At 36.5% G+C, this 19150-nt stretch overlaps 2 protein-coding genes and 1 long non-coding RNA gene across 3 annotated transcripts; all 3 read right to left on the reverse strand.

Moving 5' to 3' along the window:
• Positions 1-3209: 3209 nt before the first annotated feature.
• On the reverse strand, positions 3210-4837 carry LOC113741488 (protein STRICTOSIDINE SYNTHASE-LIKE 11-like). Its single transcript, XM_027269020.2, has 3 exons — positions 4569-4837; positions 3795-4061; positions 3210-3690 (listed from the first exon to the last, which is right to left on the reverse strand). The coding sequence occupies exons 1-3, from the start codon at positions 4835-4837 to the stop codon at positions 3210-3212; spliced, it is 1017 nt and encodes a 338-aa protein (XP_027124821.2).
• A 4140-nt stretch (positions 4838-8977) lies between these two features.
• Positions 8978-10736, reverse strand: LOC140005979 (uncharacterized). Its single transcript, XR_011813519.1, has 2 exons — positions 10685-10736; positions 8978-9178 (listed from the first exon to the last, which is right to left on the reverse strand). It is a non-coding gene; the product is annotated as an uncharacterized lncRNA (long non-coding RNA).
• Positions 10737-11777: 1041 nt separating this feature from the next.
• LOC113740617 (uncharacterized) lies at positions 11778-16221 on the reverse strand. The gene is made up of 6 exons (XM_027268165.2): positions 13941-16221; positions 13549-13851; positions 13366-13453; positions 12514-13278; positions 12140-12401; positions 11778-12031 (listed from the first exon to the last, which is right to left on the reverse strand). The coding sequence occupies exons 1-4, from the start codon at positions 16190-16192 to the stop codon at positions 12514-12516; spliced, it is 3408 nt and encodes a 1135-aa protein (XP_027123966.2). The 5' UTR covers positions 16193-16221; the 3' UTR covers positions 11778-12031; positions 12140-12401.
• Between the last annotated feature and the right edge of the window lie 2929 nt (positions 16222-19150).

A 19150-nucleotide genomic window follows, 5' to 3' on the forward strand; every position in this document is an offset into this window, starting at 1 on the left:
TTTGTATGATAAGCATCGCAATCTATAAAGGAAAATTTCGCTGGCAATCAGTGAATGTTTCCATAGACTTCTTGACACGTACAAACTGCACCTCACTGGAGAAGATTCACAGTCGCTGGATGCAGAATTAACCGAGAATAGTAAAGAAAATTGGAAACTCGATTCAATTTTCTTGTTAAATTAATTTGTTCTACTACAAAAGCTCCCTTGTCTATTACTGCATGTACATCCCTCTTGATAGCAAAATGTATAAACAAAACATTCTACTATACAGAGTGGCTGCTGACTCAACGATCTGATTCAACTGCCACCCAAGATTTTTTTTTTTTTTTTTTTGAAATAATGGGATTGGACTCTGATTTATATACTTTTTTTTTCATATGCTGGATGATCTTGGCCTCTAAACTTTTGGGTATTCTAATTAATCTAACCAAACCACTTGATACTTAAATCGAATTCGGCTTAATAAGAGTTCTTTCGAGTTTTCGCTAACTATTCAAGTCAAAATTGAACAATATTTTATATTCGATAACACTTAAATATAAAAAAAAAATTCGTTCAAACTCGATTCAATAAATAAACAAATTAATCTTGAACAAAATTTCAAACTCATTAAAATAATCAAATAAGCTTGATCACTTGTGTATTCAGTTTAATTAAGCTCGTTTATGCCCCAATCGAAATGTCACAAGAAGTTGAAAACTTTCTTCTCACAAAGATTCAGGCCAAATTGATCAGCCATTAACAAACTCAAGTAATATGTGAGGAATATTAAGGACAAAAAGCGGATCAATTTACTCTAGTTTATCGAATGATAGAGAATTATATTTGTGGATTTCAAGTGTACTTAGCATACAACTGAAAGATAAAAGCATCAAAATGTTTAATTTTCATATATATGTCAATGGAAGTCAAGTCCTAAAGAAAATACAAAGCTATAATTTTCTTAAATATTCTAAATAAAAATAGTTCCCTTTTTTAAAGTTAACGTTTTGGAGTAGATAGATTAATCCAATACAAATTGCTCGTATGTAAAAACATTTATTATTTTCCTTCTAAACACTTCCTATTTGATAACCCAATTCCATACTTAAATTTAATAAATTAAGATCTTAACATATTAAGATGTGTTTGATAACTAAAAATAGAACGTCTTAATTACTGAAGTGGATTTGAATTATGTAGGCAAAACTTACTTCAAAAATAAGTGATAATCTATTTACTTATCACCTAATGTAGAATGTACTCAAATGTTAGGATTTCAATATTTATAATTCAATAACATAATGAATTCAAATATCAGATTTCAGATTTCTGTTTTATCAAATGCTCCCTAAATTTGTATTACTAGCAAAGATTTTCCTATACAATTTTTGCCATCAATGTTAACAGAACCTTCTATACAAATATACAAAATTATAGAAACGTTTCTTTAATACAAAACAAATTATACAAATACAGATAAACATACGTAGTTTCCTAGGAAAATAACAAAAAGTAAGAAAATTATGAATGCCTCGCACTATTAATGGCAGTTTGTTGCTATTCTTAGAAGAGTCAAGCAAGGTGCAGAAGCATAAATTTCTTGGATTTATGGGGCCACAACACAACGAGGCAGTCCCCGTGGAAGTAGTAGTGAGTGGTAATCAAATACATAAGGGTAATTACTGCTAGTGGTTACGGCACATTCAATGTGTGTGCTACTAATAAAAATATATTAAAAATTACTAGTAATTTTTTTGTTGGAAATAGTAATTTAAAATAGTTAAATTATTGTGGTATTTTTAAAAAATGGTAATTTTTTGTTAAGGAAGTAGTAGTTAATTCAACAAATATTGAGCGATTGTAGGGAGGTGAGTAGATAAAATAATGTAATTTTCTTTAGAAGTAAGGGTTGATTAGGCAGTAAATGACACAATTTGTTTACACCAAATCCGTCCCTCCTGCTTTATATATAGCAAGATACTTCTTTGGATAGCTTTAAGCCACGCTACGGTTATTCAGTCTCCTTCAATCTCTAAGCTAAATCAAGATAAACAAACACACTCAAAAGTGAAGAATTGTTATACAAGACAAGAGTGATGAACTTACTTTGGACCATAAACAGCACTGGCGTCTGTAAAATAAACAGGGCCATCCCTAGCCTTAGTTTAATTTCTTTACACTTGGGTGTTGACATTCCTTCGTTAAAAAAATAGGTTTTCTACAAATCTCCTCATTCAAGTCGAACCCAATTAAGTCCAACTTTCCAATATTATGCCCTATCAAATTTCACAGTTGATGCCCATTGTTTCTGCGCGCGCGCGCAGATTTTGGACTTGCTCTCACAATGCTGTAAATTAGTGATTTGCAGAATAAAATTCTTGTCTTCTCACGAATTTAATTTGTACTTTCATGGATGTTATTCTCAATTTCAATCTTGCAGCACATAAAATTGGCACGCATAATCTGTCATTATGGCGTGGAATGAAGCCAGAAAATTTCATTCATGGGGTGAAAATGAAAATTTTGTAAAATTGTTCCTGAAAGATACACTTCGTTTAACATGTCATACAAGGTGGATATGTTTCATCTCCCTTGTTGGTGGCCGGCCTCCCCAATGTTACATATTGGACAAGTTATTTCTATTCATTCAGGATGGTTGATTTATAACGAGTAAAATTCCAAAAAGCCAATGTGCTCAAGATCATAATTATCATATTAGATGATAGTAATGTGAAAAATGAGTTTTATTTCAAAGCTTTTATCTCATCATTAAGAATGAAACATACACAAAGGTAGCAACGCATATGATTTGTATTCAGAGCTGATGCATTGCCTTATTCATGTAACAACATCAAGCTTAAAACATTATTACAAGTCAATTTAAGACGTTTCATCATTTACATAGCTACGAAAGCAATCCCAAAAGCAAGAATTCGGCCATCTGCGAATCTCTGAGTTCCAACTAACTTATTACAGTTTGTGTATTTTTCTAAGCTAAAACAAGGATAGTATATCAATTGCGTGGAGGTAATTTCAGAAAGCTAAAGCGACTGCCTTTTATTAGCACAAGCTTAATCTTTCAAAGATCAGCATATAAGTATATTATTCCGTAGCAAATCTTAGCATTTGCTACTGAGTCTAGACAACCAAACTAGACTTGTTTTAAAAGGGCATCCGTGCTTCAACCATATTTGATACAAATTGATCTTAGTAGAAGTTAAATTTCAGACATATTTGATATCGTACTGACCCACAAAAGGAAAATTCCGACCTCCAACATATATTTTGTTATTATATTCTATAACAATTGTAATACGGCTATTGTACTCTTTGCTGAGATCAACCATGGCTAGAATTTCTCCTGAAGGGCTAAATTTCACACCTTGGGGTGCAACGGTGGAGTCATTTTTCGGAGCATTCACTGCAACCCAGTAGTTTCCTTCTTGATTCCTCTTAATCTTGTTTGGGCCTCCTGGAAATGTCAAGAAAATTTCAGAAGTTCCAGCTTTTTCTCCTTTAAGCCAATACCTTAGAATTCTCTTCGCAATGAACTCTGAAACGAGGAGGAATGAGGCATCACTGTCGGTGGCCAACCCTACAGCTCCGGCTAGCTGTGAGAGTAGCACGGTTACGTTTTTGGTTCTGGGATCGTACTTCAACAATCTTGCTGTTGAGTCTCCAGTTTGGATAGATTTATCCGCATCTCTTCGTAATGAAAATGTAATCGAAATCAATTAGCCTGAGTCCATGCAAAAACAGCCACGCTCATAAAATGTACTAGAAGTTTTATGCAAGAGTGATGAACTTACTTTGGACCATAAACAGCACTGGCATCTGTAAAATAGACAGGTCCATCACTAGTCTTAGTTACGGCAATGAGAAAGCGGTAAGGCACTCCATCCTTAGTCGGGACAAGAGTAGTAGCCAGCCCTCCAAATGCTCCGACACGGGTAAGGCCGACGAATGGATCACAACAATAGAGTTGGCCGGTGAAATAATCGAAATCCAGTCCCAGAGGCAGCCCGCAGGTCGGAGACTTGTCGAGGCTAGTCGTCCCATCACAAAATGCCCGAGTCCTAAACACAAAGTGTAGGTTGAAAATATGGTGCCGGTAGTTTACAAAACCTACATGAAGTATGAACCTTTATTCTGTTTTGTCTGGTCATATTTGCTAGCTCACAATTAATTATAAGTAGTCTTATAGTAGTGGTATTCGCCACAATCTATGAGTTTATTTTCAGTTGAGTATTTTAACTGATTATAAATTTTGATTTTGGATTATCAATTTTTGTAATGTTCTCGGTCGCCTTTATATTTTAATTATACATTTTTTTAATGATTAAAAAATTAAAATTTATAATCACCCAAAAAGTAGTTTTTGCTAATTCTAATTGTTAGACTTCTCTAATAATCAGATTTTTGTAAAATCTAAACTAATTGAGTACAAAAAATAAAGAATAAAAGCCATTTCACCGGAGCACCAAGAATAATGACACGAGCATATGACCATCATAGATTGGTGCAATTGAGATATGACAATTATGAAATACACTTTGTGCTCCTAAGAATAAATTAGAAATTACCTATTTGGTGAAGTGTAGGCAAAGTCTACGAAAGACTTAGTAAGCCTTATATACTTAAGAATTCGGCCGTCGGAGACGCCAGTGTAAGGACCTTCCCCTAGTAAATTGAAAGCCAAGGACTCCGGAGAGGTCGCAGTGGAGGGTAGAGGAAGCTTTTCAAATGATGTGAGAGTGATACTTTGGGTGGGTGATGTGATGGCAATATTAGTGGCAGTCGAGAATATCGAATCAGGGAAAGTAGAAAGTAGCAAAAAAATAAACAAAGCCATAGTGTAGCGTTTGTACATTTAGTTTGCAGAAATTTGTGGACAAGGCGTTCAGGGAAGACAACTATGTGAAGGAAGAATTTATAGGCAATGAGTGATTCCTTTAGATATTCTACTCAAATGAATCAGTTTGGTTAGCCCAGTTTGCCCGGAGTCACTTTTAATATATTCTTCACTGCCAAGATCAAGAATTCGTATTCTATCCTAACTTTGACAGATGACTAGATTTGTTGTTAGAATTGTCAATAGTGTCAGGTCAGTCTGAACTCGACTTGTTCGGCTCGAGAAAAAGCTTGATGAGCCCGATCATTTAGTTAGCAGGTTTGAAGTTGGGCCTAAAAATTAGCCTCGAATTAAATATGAGCCGAGCTCGAGTTTCATTGGACTCAAATTCGATATAGGTCCGGCCCTTTAATTACCTCTTATTTATATATAATGATATATATAATATTTATATTTTGATATTATTTATAATTATATACCCAAATATATTATTACTAAATACTAAATATATACAAATTACAAACACACAAAAATACATCTAAAAACTTCTCTACTAGCTTTCTTGAGAGCTACTATTGGTAATGCATAACTGAAATTCTAACTTCTCTTTTTGGTTGAGTAAATTTTTGTACTTGCATAATATTGGTTGTTTTCTTTTTTGTCTAGAATTTCTAGCAGAAACACAAATCACCAAGCATGTTTGGATTCAAATCACAAGGCTATAAAGAAATTCCAACCTCTAAAGATATATTGGCTTATGACTGCATGTTTTATTACCATTTTTATTACCATTTTTCATGTACTTTAAACGAATTAAACATACATATTGTTGAAAATTTCTGATTTATGTACTTTTTAAGAACTATTACTTATTCATAATTAGTTTTAATATTGTGGTCCTGTGAATATTAAATTAGTTTTATAACTTCATAGTTATAGTAATTATATTAAGAAAAGTGAGAAATAACAAGTGAGTTTCGGCTAAACCCGAATAAAGGTCAAAACTTGAATATTTTGTGAGTTGAGTATGATTTTCATATTTTTTAATCCAAAACTCAAAAATGTCACAAATTAAATGAGATGAGCCTGAACTTATGAAAATCCGACTTATATGACCCGATTAACAGGCCTATTTGTCATTGTATATGTGGGTTGTTATTCCCATCCTTTGCTCTTGTGATTTTCGGTTGTAATCATGTTTTTTTATGAGAAAATTTTACAAAAAAAAATTCTATCTCCCTCTTCCTCTCCCTCGAAGTCAGAGGATCATAATTCATAACGGATGATGGTCCCTATTTCCCTAATATCTTTTTGTTGACCCGTTGCATATGCTGATTGCCCGTTTCTCTATTGATTAAATTCCTCGAGTTTCAAGGTGGCCGTTGATGGCTATGCCATTGTTTTTAATTTTATTCTACACCTCGATTGATAATGGACGTGAAAGCAGCAGATTTGTCGTGGGCTATCGGTATGGGGTGCACTAATGGCGAGCAGCTGTAATGCAAGGAAATAAGTTTCCTACTAAGGGTCCGTTTGGTTGGATTGAAAATATTTTCCATCGAAGTCATTTTCCTGGAAAATCACTTCCTTCCCCATAATTTTCCAATGTTTGGTTATTAAGTGAAAATCTGATGAAGAGGACGAGAAGAAGAGTACTAATGAGAACAATGCTGAAGATGAAGAAAATGTTAGTCCTGGATCTGATACTGTTCGTCTTGCGTCTGTATTTTTTCCCTCACTTCTACTATTTAAATGGCTTATTTATTTCTTTGCATTTCAGGATAAGGTTGGCTCATGGTACAGCAATCCAGGGACTGGAACTTCAGGGAGTCAAGGTTTGGGTGGTGGTGTAGGGAAGTACTTGAAAGCAAGGAATTCGCAGGTTGAGTCTACTATTGCCGTTGACAGCAGTCTACCCGCTGTTTCTGTGACAAAGAAAAGAAAAGTAGGTGTCTCAACAGGAGAATATAAAGATATTTCTTCATGGTAAGAGTTGCAATAAATGCTAACCTCCCTAGACAACTGAATTTGCTTGATGGGTTTAGCCAACGTTGATACAGTTTAGCTGCAAGGAGGATAATGGGTGACTTGAACCCTGTAAATGCAGAAAGTCTGTATTTTATGGTGTATAAATGATGCAATTGAGAGTATTTGTACAGAATCTGTAGTAGCAAAGTCTATAAAGACCTTGGTACTTGAGGCGTTTATTTTAGTTTGATGTTCCCAGTTTTGATGGGTTTTTAGGAACTTTTGGGTGGAGTCCTGATAATGTATTTCTTGCTTCCCATTTCTAGTAGCTAAGGTTGATTTAATTGGATGGGAAGTATAAATAGGGGATCTGTGGAAACAGTTATGTATTTAGTAGCTTGGACCTGAAGTATCTTGAAAAATGTAGCGGCAGTCTGTCCATCATGGAGCTGGAAGCATCATAAAGCACACAGCGGAAAATAACTTCACAATGATAGATAAGGAAGTTATTTTCCGCCCATGGGTGTAACTTATTTTCTGTCAGAAATTATTTTCCTAAATGAATTAACAACCAAACAACGGAAAATATGGAAAATGTTTTTCGGAAAACCTTCTCCACCCAAACAAACAGACCCTAAATTCAAATTAATTTCATTCTTGTTGTCATGAAACATATTCCTGGTTTGGTCCAATTGGAGCTCCTAATTTAAAGTTTTGCTAAATTTGGAAAGGTACGGATGGAGCCCTAAGCTAATAAATTGTTAATTAGGCTAAAAATTACTAAAATGCTAGTAGTATATATTAATTACTAAATTAATAAATTACTAAATTATTAATTAGCCCTCAATTACATCTTGCGGGGAGGCTTCAATCAATAGGAGCTTTGTCAAGAAGTGTTGGATTCTCTTGAGTGTCTAAGATTGTTGTATCAGTTAAATCCAATTAATTTTGTTTCGTAGCCTGAATGTATCTGAATAGAGTCTAATAAAATTTTGTACAGTAAACTTCAGAAATTTAGAATTTCCAGGCTCTTTTCCATAACTAGATCTAAGTTCTCTTTGCTTTTCAACACCCTCCTCAAGCTGGATATCTTACTCTTAATGTAAATTATTACAGAGAATGATAGGTGTGATTCTGGCCTCATAAGTATGACATGAGGACCGTAAGAACCCAATTAAAGCCCTCCCATTTCCCGCTTTTCATGTAGAGTTTGGAGTCACACTTAAAGCTGAAAAAAAAAATTTGACATGAATGCAACTTTGAAATCGCAATTAAGATATAGTGCAGCATTGTAATTTAGTGAACTGCAGATTAAAATTCTTGTGCTTTCATGGATGTTATTCTGACCTCATAAAGAATACAACTCATTTGATTCTTTTGTTGGCATTCTCTCCAAACAGCACGATGAGCCTGTTGGGAACGAGAGTCCATCCAACAATACCTTCATCTCTTTTGTAAAGGGATTAATCTTCCAGTTGAATCAATAGTAAAATTCCCTTGGTCAGCTTTTCTGCACAATATGGCTGACATGTCTGTCACAAGCTTTTCAATTCTACGGCATGGCAAAAAAAAGAAATGGAATCACTACAAGAAAATTGCGTTTCTGTGACAGGCGAAAGTCGTCACTAAAAATTCAGAAGTCGTCACAAAAAAAGTCAGTGACGACTTTTACTGCTGTCACAGAGCTGTCACTAGTTCTATGTCACAAAAGGGGGTCCATGTGACGACTTTTGAAAGTCGTCACAAACGATTTCGCTTTTGTGATGACTCTTGTCGTCACTGATTGTTGTACATTGTGTGACGACTTTTATTGTCACTAAGCTGGCTAAATTCTTGTCATAGTCAACCCTTGGAGTTGTCACATTATGCTTCCGTTCAGTGACGACTTTTGTTGTCATTGTTTTCCATCCATAAAAAGTGACGACTTTCTAGTGTCACTAGTAAAACTTGTTGGCAGTGACAACTTTTTTATTGTCATTTATTTTTTGTAAAAAGCAATAAGCTAATGTTAATTACGCAACATAACTGCCAACAATCACAAAACGTTCATTGAGTAGCAAGGAGAAAAAAAAGCCAACATACGAAAAGAAAACCAACATTCATTTCCAATAGAAGATCAACCCAAATACATATATATATATATAAATGTTGCCTCAAATGAGTCATAAACCATGCACCATCCAAAATAAGCCATTCAGTTACAATACTAGTGATTTCCCATCCACAATAGAGAGTAGTAAAGTTCTATACAAAAATATGAGCACGATTCCCATCTAGAACAAAACATGAGCACGATAGGCCTTGTAGTCTTCAATTCGAAAACCATCTTCACAGCAATGACTGGCTTCTTCTTCTTGGGAATCGTGTTAGAACCTACACGTTACCAAAATTGAAGCAATGAGCACTGGTGTTAAAACTGGAACTACACTTCTAGATAGGCACCATATTATAAAAACTAATGTCACTCTAATTTGAAATTATAGCAATCTAAGTAAATTGCTTAACACAAAAATAAAGTGAAATTATATATATTGAATAGTAAGCAAGAACAAACCATTGACAGTTAATTGCGTACTACGAAAGTATACAACTAATCTATTTCTCTATTGAATCTTTCTTGTGGACCAAGAATAAAAGCGTAGCTTGATAAAGGCACTATTAAACTTTGTACAACTATAAAATCTCGAAAGTTACCCAAAGTATAAATCAAACAACATTGTTGTGATTATTATTCTGCATTTTCATGAAGAGCATGTCCGAACCTCAAACTTTTAACTATTCTTGATCACAGATGAAACAGGAAGCTAAAAAACCAACCTTTTTTTTAGGGTGGATCACTTAAAAAATGGAATGACAATTGATTTAGGGGTGCAAAGTTTATTATTTATTGAAAGATTTTCTTCAGAGCTTAGGCAACTTCAGCTGTCAGTATTATGAGGTCCATTAATTGTGGATGAGATACAACATGTGGTAGTAGCTTGGTGGAAGATTCCACTAACACAGTAACCTTGGAAATTAGCTCTGGAATGGGACCTGTCCCAGAAGTCTTTTTGCTGATCTACTTGTATCTAGTATAGGCTTTGCTTTACTATGTAAATCTACATTGCCCCCCCCCCCCAAAAACACACAAAACACCAAAAACGCCACCAAAAGAAAGGATGAACTAAGCAAATGCATATATTCATTTAGGCCAATCTGCCATATTTTTTGTTTCAAGAAAGCTCCAATGTGGTGGAGTACAACTGAACCACGTTCAAGAATTCTAAGAGAACTTTCTAGTTTACATTGGATATTATGTGCACATCAAAACTCCTTAATCTCTATTAACAAGAACATGTTCACTATCCAGGTTAGACACTCCAACAGGACTAGTAGCCTGCTTGCTTTACAGGTTTACAATCATAGCTGGTCTATCCACTTGAAAATAATTGAGAGCCTAGATGATCGTGAACCACACAGTATATCAAGAAAAAAAAAACACACACACACACACACAATCACAGGTGCCTCTTTTTCCTTAGCACAAAAAAAAAATTCTGATACAGAAAAATTTAGATGACTTCGACAAAGAAAAAAGTGGAATACATCCCAACGTTCAAACACATTTGCTTTAAAAACACTAAGTTTTGGTTGCAACATCCAGCACCTCAATGGCTGTAATTAAACATGAACAAGATTTCAAGCACCTAAATCAGCCTCAAGCAACTCAATTGCATTAAACAGGAATCAGATTTGGTGGAACCAGATTTCAAGTGCCATCAAGCAACTAAATTGACATCAAGCAACCCAATTGTATTAAAAATGAATCTCTATTTTATAGAACCAGAATTCAAGTGCCTCAATTGTAATAACTATGAAGAGCAAACAATTTATTTATACCTGACACAGAAGTTGCTTATTTGCGCAAGTCTTTCAGCTGGTTAGCTAACTCCTCATACAGGCTTCTTATTTCTGTTTGTTGCTGTTGCAAGGTCTTAATCAACTCTTGCTGAGCAGTGAATTGTTGAGTTACTTCTGCAGCTCGTTTTTCTGCTTCATCTGCTCTTTTTCGGCTGTCCTCAATCTCATGCCTCCAGCGTTCTACCTCAGCAGCTTGCTTCTTGGTTGCACTACGACCGCGGATGTGTCCAGGTACGTAACCAAGTTCTTGCTCGCATATTTCCTTGCTAGTCATTGAAGTTGTAGCCTGCAATTCCCTCATTTTGTCCTAGGCAAGTAAAAAATATGATCATTATGTAGCTGGAATGGATGTCAATAATTTAAAAATCCATTATCCAAGTGAAACAGCTCACCAAGGTCTCTTTTGCTTTGTCATTTACCAGCCCCCATTACTTCTTTGACTTTCGACTTAACTCAAACATGTCTATCTCTGAAAGCTCGACATCTTCTTTCCTTTTCTGTCCAAATTTTCAATTTTTTCATTTTCAGTCATATGACAAAAAGGATGTACATGTACAACTGTTGGCTGGGTTTCAGATTACCTTTTCCTCAACAACTCTTGCAAGCGATTTTGTGCCAACAGTAGTGTAGCAGTCATTTTTGACACGATTTTGCTTGTTACGTTCACTAATTTTCTGCCACAAATTAGTGAAAATTTTAACTGACAAAGATTAGCAAATTTGTGAAGTGAAATCTGAAATTTAATAAAAGGATAGGTTATTTTGACAAGCTAACCTTAAATTCATCATTTTCAAAGTAGCTGACCAGCCACTTCCAATCTTCTTCACTCACACCTTCAGGAACTTGCCTCAATGCTTCTTGCCTTGATTCAAAACTCTGGAAATACTTGTGAAGCCGATATCGATGGTTTCGATATTGTGTGTTTAACTGCCTATTAATAGCAGTTTTTGAGGTGATGTGCTCTGGAAATCGAAATTCATCCTACAATAACAGTGCAATCTACTTAAAACCAAGCAAATCTAAAGCAGTAAAATCTCTCATACTTTCTGGATGAAATTAGAGTATTAGCAGGACAACAAATACCGTAACCGTGCTGTATATGCCTTCTCGGTCACCGGGATTGAGATGGGACCACTTTGGAACATTAAGCCTAGCAGCCTTCCTAACAACACAACCCCCTTCTGTGATGAAGTATTGAGAATCCTTCCCAACAATCCGCCGAATACAATCATCAATTTCAATGGTGAGCGTCTCATTAGCCTCCCTTTTTTTTTGATAATGATAGATTTCGTGTACGTCCTCTTCTTCTTGCTGACAGCAGCATAGCTATTAACAAATATCAGTCCATACATTACTTTGACCACATTAACAAAGTCAGTCATGAAATAGAAACTTGATTTTTAATTTCAGCCGTGAAAATGAAGTCTAACTTACCATTTTCTTGCTCATCCGAAACTGGATTTGTCTCATTTTCTCCGGATGCACGAGACTCAGATGTCTGAGGGTGTATCATCCTACTCTCACTAGCAATTTCTCTAGGTGAAGAAGTTGGAGTGACATATATTGCATCCTCTGAGGATACACTCTTGGATGCACTTCTTGGTTGATTGCTTCCAACTGAATTAGGTATTGCAGGCTGTTGTGCACCTTGAGCTTTTCTCTGCAGCATTTGGCCTCGCTTTCCTGGTCCAGCCATCTAAAAGTAACAAGAAGTTAGTGTTACAGCATAGTATAATTTAGGAATAAAAACTAGTTAGCCGGAGTTAAAGAGATTAAATTTAGTGTCATGTAGTCCTCATCAATTTCACCTATTCCGAATCGATGTCATTATCACTAAGAATCTCCTCTTCGTCTTCCTCATTGTTAGACTCATGTTCATTCACTTCATCATCATCATTAATGAAGTCTTCAAAGGTGCCATTTGAGCTATTTTTTGACTTCTCAGCATGTACAATGGATGAAGGTACAGCCTTCGGTATCTCATTGTCTTCTCTTGAAAGTAATGGTGGATTGTCGAGGTCTATTATAATAGTGAAATCCCCAGTTGCTTCTTCTTGATATATTTCCTCAACCATTGGTTCTTTTTCTAAATCTTCAGGAACATCATACAAGTGCCTTGGACTGAACCTCTCGACGACAAACCAGTTTTTGCCTAGTTTCAAGTCTTCAAGATAAAAGACTTGTTGGACATGTTGAGGGAGGACATATGGTTGGTCTTCATACCATTTTCTAGACGAATTGACACTTGTGATACCCCATTCTTTGTCCACTTGCATCCCAGCACTATCATCGGTCTTCCACCAGTCACACTTGAATACTATAACCTTTTTTTTCCCGAGCCAGTATCTTACTTCAATAATTTGTTGTATCACACCATAAAAATCGATCATTTTGTTACCATGCTCACCTCTAACTACAATACCACTGTTTTGAGTCTTTCTTTGCCTTTCCCGATTTTCCGTGTGAAACCTATACCCATTAACCATGCAACCCGTATACATGCAAACTCGGTTGTCTAGCCCAAATGCTAATGCTCTAAGCTCACCATTGGAAGCCTCGCTGCCATACATAACCTAGTAAGGACAATTTCACCTAAATCAGTAATTTATTGTATTAGAGATAAAAAAAAGTAGGCTGTCCAAATGACACTACAAACATACACGTTGTTTAACCCATTTTGCAAATTCTCTATCGTGCCTTTGGTCCACATTTTCAGCACTCTCTGCCTCCAACTCCATTTTATGCGCACTATAGACAAAAACAATCACCTTGTATAAATTTGCCTTTGAACATATCAAAATATAGAACAAAGGTACAAGCTTTAATTAACATTAAAAGCTTACTTTATATAGTCCTCAAGCTCATCACAATTGTTCAATATAAATGTATGAATTTTTTCCAGCTCTGAGTCAAGGAAATTGCCCCTTTTGGGACCTCCAAATGGACGACCAGGGCATGAAAAAATGGACAATTCACCAGTATTATATCCCCTATCATTGTTTCGTTCAGGCTTGTTGAATATCGTATCGATATTGTCTAGGTACATAGAGCAGAATGTCAAGCATTCTTTATCTATGTACCGCTCAGCAATGCATCCCTCTGGCCGGGCCTTATTCCCAACATAACTTTTCAGCACTGCCATATGTCTTTCTCAAAGGAAAATAAAAGAAATTAGAAGATTGCAGTGGTCTTTAATAAAAAAAAAACTTACAAGGCTATATGTTCAACTCTCTACCTCTCAAATGGGAACATCCAACGATATTGAGCTGGACCGCCAAGGATAGCTTCAGCAGGCAAGTGAACCATCAAGTGCATCATTATATCGAAGAAAGCTGGAGGGAACAACCTCTCTAATTTACATAAGATGACTGCAATTTTTTGGCCTAACTCCTCCAGAACCTCTCTATGTAATGTTCTAGCACATAATTTTTTGAAGAATTCACTTAACTCGAATAGCACTTGCCGAACTTCTTTTGTTAAACTTCCACGGATTGCAAGTGGGAGTAGCCTTTGTATAAAAATGTGGAAGTCATGACTTTTCATTCCAGAAATTTGAAACTGGCCATTCTTTATACATCGGCAAATGTTTGAGGCAAATCCATCTGGATATTTGACAGAATTCAAGAACTCACATACTTTTTTTTTCTCCTCCTTGGTTAGGCTGTAACAGGCATGTGGCATGATATAAGAGTCGCCATTTGGAATCAAATGTAGCTCTTTTTTCAAACCCAAATCCTTCAAATCTTGACGACACAACCAGTGGTCTTTGGTTTTGTTTTCAATATCCATAATTGTGGCAATGACAGCCTCTGAGACATTTTTTGACACATGCATTAAATCCAAATTATGCCTAAGAAGGAGGTCTGCCCAATATGGTAACTCAAAGAAACAACTTTTCTTTGTCCAGTTCAAACCACTCTCAGAACGCTTGCGTTTCTTTGCATTGGATTGCGCCTTGGTCTTCCCAAAATTTACCTCCATATTTTGTACCTGATCCAAAATTTCATTTCCAGATAAAGGTGCAACAGGATTCCTAAAGTCCACATTGCCATCGAAAGGTTTTTTTTCTCGCCGCCAAGAATGGTCAATGGGTAAGAAGCGGCGATGACCTGTGTAACACAACTTTTTTCGGTGTGGTAAATGTACGCAAGTTGTCTCAACCATGCAAATAGGACATGCTTGATACCCTTTCGTACTCCATCCGGACAGCATTGCATAAGCTGGAAAATCATTTATAGTCCATAGTAAAGCTGCCCGGAGGTCAAATTTCTTGCCACTATATGCATCATATGTTTCAACACCAAGCCACATTTCATTCAGTTCATCTATTAGAGGCTCCATGTAAACATCAATCTCATTTCCCGGGGATTTAGGCCCAGGAATTAGCATTGATAGGAAAAAGAAAGGATCTCTCATACACTTCCAAGGGGGCAGATTGTATGGCACTAGATAAATAGGCCAGATGCTATAAGCACTACTCATGGTCCCAAAAGGATTGAAACCATCAGTTGCAAGACCTAACCTCACATTTCTAGGATCAACGGCGAAGTCCGGATGCAACCTATCAAAGTGTTTCCATGCTTCACTGTCTGCTGGATGCCGCATGATGTTATCATCATGCACACACTTTTCTTTATGCCATCTCATATCTGAAGCTATTTCTTTGTGGGTATATAATCGTTGCAGCCTAGGCTTCAAAGGAAAGTAACGCAAAACTTTGCGTGGAACTCTTGAACCTGCCATCTTGTAGCGAGGTTCTTTACAATTTAGATTTGGACAAGTGTCAAAATTTTCATTTTCCTTGCGGAAGAGAACACAATCATTGACACAAGCATGGATTTTTTCAGATTTAAAACCTAAGTCTCGAATGAGCTTCTTAGCATCAGCAAAAGACTTGGGAACTGTGGCTTCAGGAGGTAGTGCATGGCTAAAAATTTCCAGCAATGCATTGAAGGACTTTATGGTCCACCCGCTCATTGTTTTCAAATGGAGCAAAGTGACTACAAAGGATAACTTTGAGTAAAAATGATTCCCTGGATACAGCTCCTTTTTTGCATCTTCTAACAATTTAAGAAAGTTATTTGTGTCACTATGATTCGCATTTAGACTATCATCCGTTGATTCTTCCCTACCAGCCCAATTGTCCCCCCATTGTGCTGTCCCAATGTCGTGCAACATGTCATTTAAATCTTCAGTATCACTATCCTCCTCTCCATCCCCATGTTTAGTACTATCCCCACAATTTTGGTGTCGAAATTGTTCCCCATGGTGTATCCATCTTGTGTAGCTTTTACGAATGCCTTGAGTCAATAAGTGATCCTCCACAACTGTTTTAGTTTGGTTACAAAAATTATTGCATTGTGTACATGGGCATGGGATTTTCTGATTTTCAACTTTTTGAGAATATGCAAACTTGAGGAAATTTTTGACTCCGAGTTCATAAGCCTTGTCCTTCCTATTGCTAATCTTCATCCAAGTTTTATCCATGTCCTAGATATAGACACATCAGCCTTTAGTACAAAATACTTTTGTAATATCAAACTAAAGAGAATACAAGTTTTTTATGAGACTTTCATGCAAAAGAAATGGAAGAAGATTTCGGCAAACTGAAGGTTTCGACAACACTAGCTGCAATTTTCATTTTCAATTGCGGATTCCCTATCAGATTGAATATCAAACCAGGCAATGAGACAAAACCAAGAAGCAGAAACATCACGAAACTCAGCCTGCAGTCCTGATATGCTAATCAGATTTACAAGTTCATCAACCAGACTCAAATGCGTAAACTTGAGACAGGGATAGGGAAAGATAAAATGCAGCAATGAGCATTGAACGAATGCCCTGGGACGACATTCTAGTTTTGGCACCTGTTCGAACTCAGTAGTGACTGTGAAGTAATTGGTAATGAACTCAGCAATCTGGCCATGTTAGAGTACAGTAGTATTATAAGTATCTAAATTCAGTTTTTTTTTTTTTTTTACCCTTAAACTGACCTACCCTATCTACAGTTTAAAATGAAGTTAGCCAGTCTTTGGAGGTTGACTGATTGAGCAGCAGAACTAATGAGTTGGCTGAAAAGTGTATGCACCCTTCACTACGACTGCCCAACTTTAAAATAATCCTTTTGTGGCCGGCCCAAACCGCCTGTGGAGTGGTTCGACTTGAAATCTGGCGTTTGGGTTGCCAAAAATCTATACCGTGATCATGTTAAACTGCAAGCAACCGGCTTGAAATTATTACAACTATATATATGTTCGCTTCAAAAGTGGCCTTAAAGTTGATACTTTCTCCCATTTTGTAGGGCAGAGCATGTCATACCCTTCGGGGAAAAAAAAAATCTCACAATGTGTAGTTATTAGAAAGAAAGCTAATCAATTCAGAGGCAGTCCTGATATGCTAATCAGATTTACAAGTTCATCAACCAAAACTTGAGACAGGGATAGGGAAAGATAAAATGCAGCAATGAGCATTGAACGAATTCCCTGTTACGGCCTGCTGTTAGACCACTTGGGCATTTCAACAAACAGTAAACGAACATGAAAAATTCCAGCAATTCTTTGCTCAAATGAAGCCACGGTTGGCCCCAAAATCATCAGAAGTACAAGGGATTTCAAATTCAATCATGATATAACATGCGCATGCTAAAATTTGAACAATCAACGGGGCAATTGCAATAAACGAAGCCATGGCAGACATGCTTAGAGGACTTGGGAAGGAACTGAAATTCAAAGAAAAAGGGGCGACTTATAGTGCTCTTACTTGAGCGGTGGCGACGGCGATTATGACGAAGCCGAAGACGGTGAGTTGGAATTGGAAGATGACTAGGTCTGACTTCGTCCGAGAGCCTTCATCTAGTGTTATAGAGAACGGCAGCAGCCCAGGAGGTTGTGCGCGGTGTTGGCGATGGCAGACAGCAGCAGAGCGGACGCGGACTGGTGGTGACCTGGTTCTTCCTCCTCTGTCCGTTGCCGCGTCTTTCTCTCCTGATCTTCCCGTCAGCCGCCACTCTTCCTTCACTCTGTTTTTTTTCTTTTCACGCTCAAGGCCTCCCTTCCAAGAACCCTAGCTGCTTCTCTGCTCTTCTGTTTCTCTTTTTCTCCTCTAAAACCTAGCCGCCCTTTCTCAGGCTTCCCCCTCAGCTTTTCTTGCTCACTTGTGCGCCGCCCTTTTTTTCTCCTCTATTTTGTTCTTTTTTTCTTGTTTTGTTCTTTTCCCTCTGTTTTGTTCTACTGCCAAAGCCCTCCTCTATTTTCCTTCACCTGAGCTGGTGCTAAAGAGCTCGACGTGGTTGCGGGTCAATAGAGGGGAGAAAGGGCTATCGTCAGTGGTGAAGGAAATGCTGAAGAATAAATTATGGTGCTGGATAGCTTGGACTTCAGCGGCTGATGGTGGTGGATTGCGGCGGACTTCAGCGGCTAACGGTGGCGAGCGGTATTTCGAATCTACGGGAAGGAAGGGTTAGTTCACCATAGGAAGGAAAGACTGAGAATGAAATTTGTCTAAGTGTTGGAAGAGAGAAGCGGCGAGACTTTTGTTTGTGTGTGAACAACCAAAACGACGTCGTTTTGTAGAGATTTCAGCCACCCGCCTCGCGCCTCTTTCAGATTTCAGACTGGCGCTCTTTTTTTTTTGGCATCTAAGCACGTCTTTGAGATTCCAGGATTCACGCCTTTAGCTTCATACATCTTTTTTCTTTTTTTTTTAGCCAAATTTTTTTTTCAGGTTTCTTTTTTCATACTTAATCTCTTTTTTTTTTCCTTAATCTCATCTATAAATATCAAATAAATTATTTGATATTGGTTTCTTTTTTGTGCATGTATATATATGTGTGCTTGTTTGTGTCTATATACATCTTTTTGGGTTTGGACAACTCAATATACAAATTATTTAAGAAATTACTTTACAATAAAACTTACACAATAAAACATGTTTCAAAAATTTAACATGCATAGAATCGCTTATATACAGTATAGCACTTCTTACTCATGCTTATCCTACTCTTTGTCTATTACTTAGTTTTTATAATAAATTAAAAGAAACATGTAATCAAATATTCTGTTAAATGTGTTACAACTCTCAATCTTATTGCACGACAGATATTTTACTGAATAATTTTAATTTCGTATATACCCATTCCATATGAAAATAATTATTACTTATGATGTATTACACGTTATACTAATCTTTCACAGTGCTAACATTAGACTACAAATTATATTCAATTACACTTTTTCAAATTATTTTAGTTATTGATTTTGGGGGGTTGTTATAAGGAATAATAAACAATTCGTGAAAACATTTTTATGTTCAGACATGTCTATTATGTCAACTTAGCAAAAATTACAAATATTTAAAAATAGTTTGTTATTATATCATTTGCATTTTGCTAATACGTAATGAATAGGGGCTAAATTATAAAATTAGGGTGTCATATCTTCGGTGCTT

This window comes from Coffea arabica, chromosome 4e (assembly GCF_036785885.1).
Source record: "Coffea arabica cultivar ET-39 chromosome 4e, Coffea Arabica ET-39 HiFi, whole genome shotgun sequence".
In the NCBI taxonomy this organism is placed as follows: Eukaryota; Viridiplantae; Streptophyta; class Magnoliopsida; order Gentianales; family Rubiaceae; genus Coffea; species Coffea arabica.

Bases quoted from the DNA above. Each gene is read 5' to 3' on its own strand.
- LOC113740617 (XM_027268165.2), bottom strand. From the start codon at position 16,192: ATGGATAAAACTTGGATGAAGATTAGCAATAGGAAGGACAAGGCTTAT. The intron at 13,454-13,548 runs GTAAGCTTTTAA...TTTTGTCTATAG, and splicing joins GAGCTTGAGGACTATATAAA to TGCGCATAAAATGGAGTTGG. The intron at 13,279-13,365 runs GTATGTTTGTAG...TGTCCTTACTAG, and splicing joins CAAAATGGGTTAAACAACGT to GTTATGTATGGCAGCGAGGC.
- LOC113741488 (XM_027269020.2), bottom strand. From the start codon at position 4,837: ATGGCTTTGTTTATTTTTTTGCTACTTTCTACTTTCCCTGATTCGATA. The intron at 4,062-4,568 runs GTAATTTCTAAT...CTTTGTGTTTAG, and splicing joins GCCTACACTTCACCAAATAG to GACTCGGGCATTTTGTGATG. The intron at 3,691-3,794 runs GTAAGTTCATCA...TTCATTACGAAG, and splicing joins AGTGCTGTTTATGGTCCAAA to AGATGCGGATAAATCTATCC.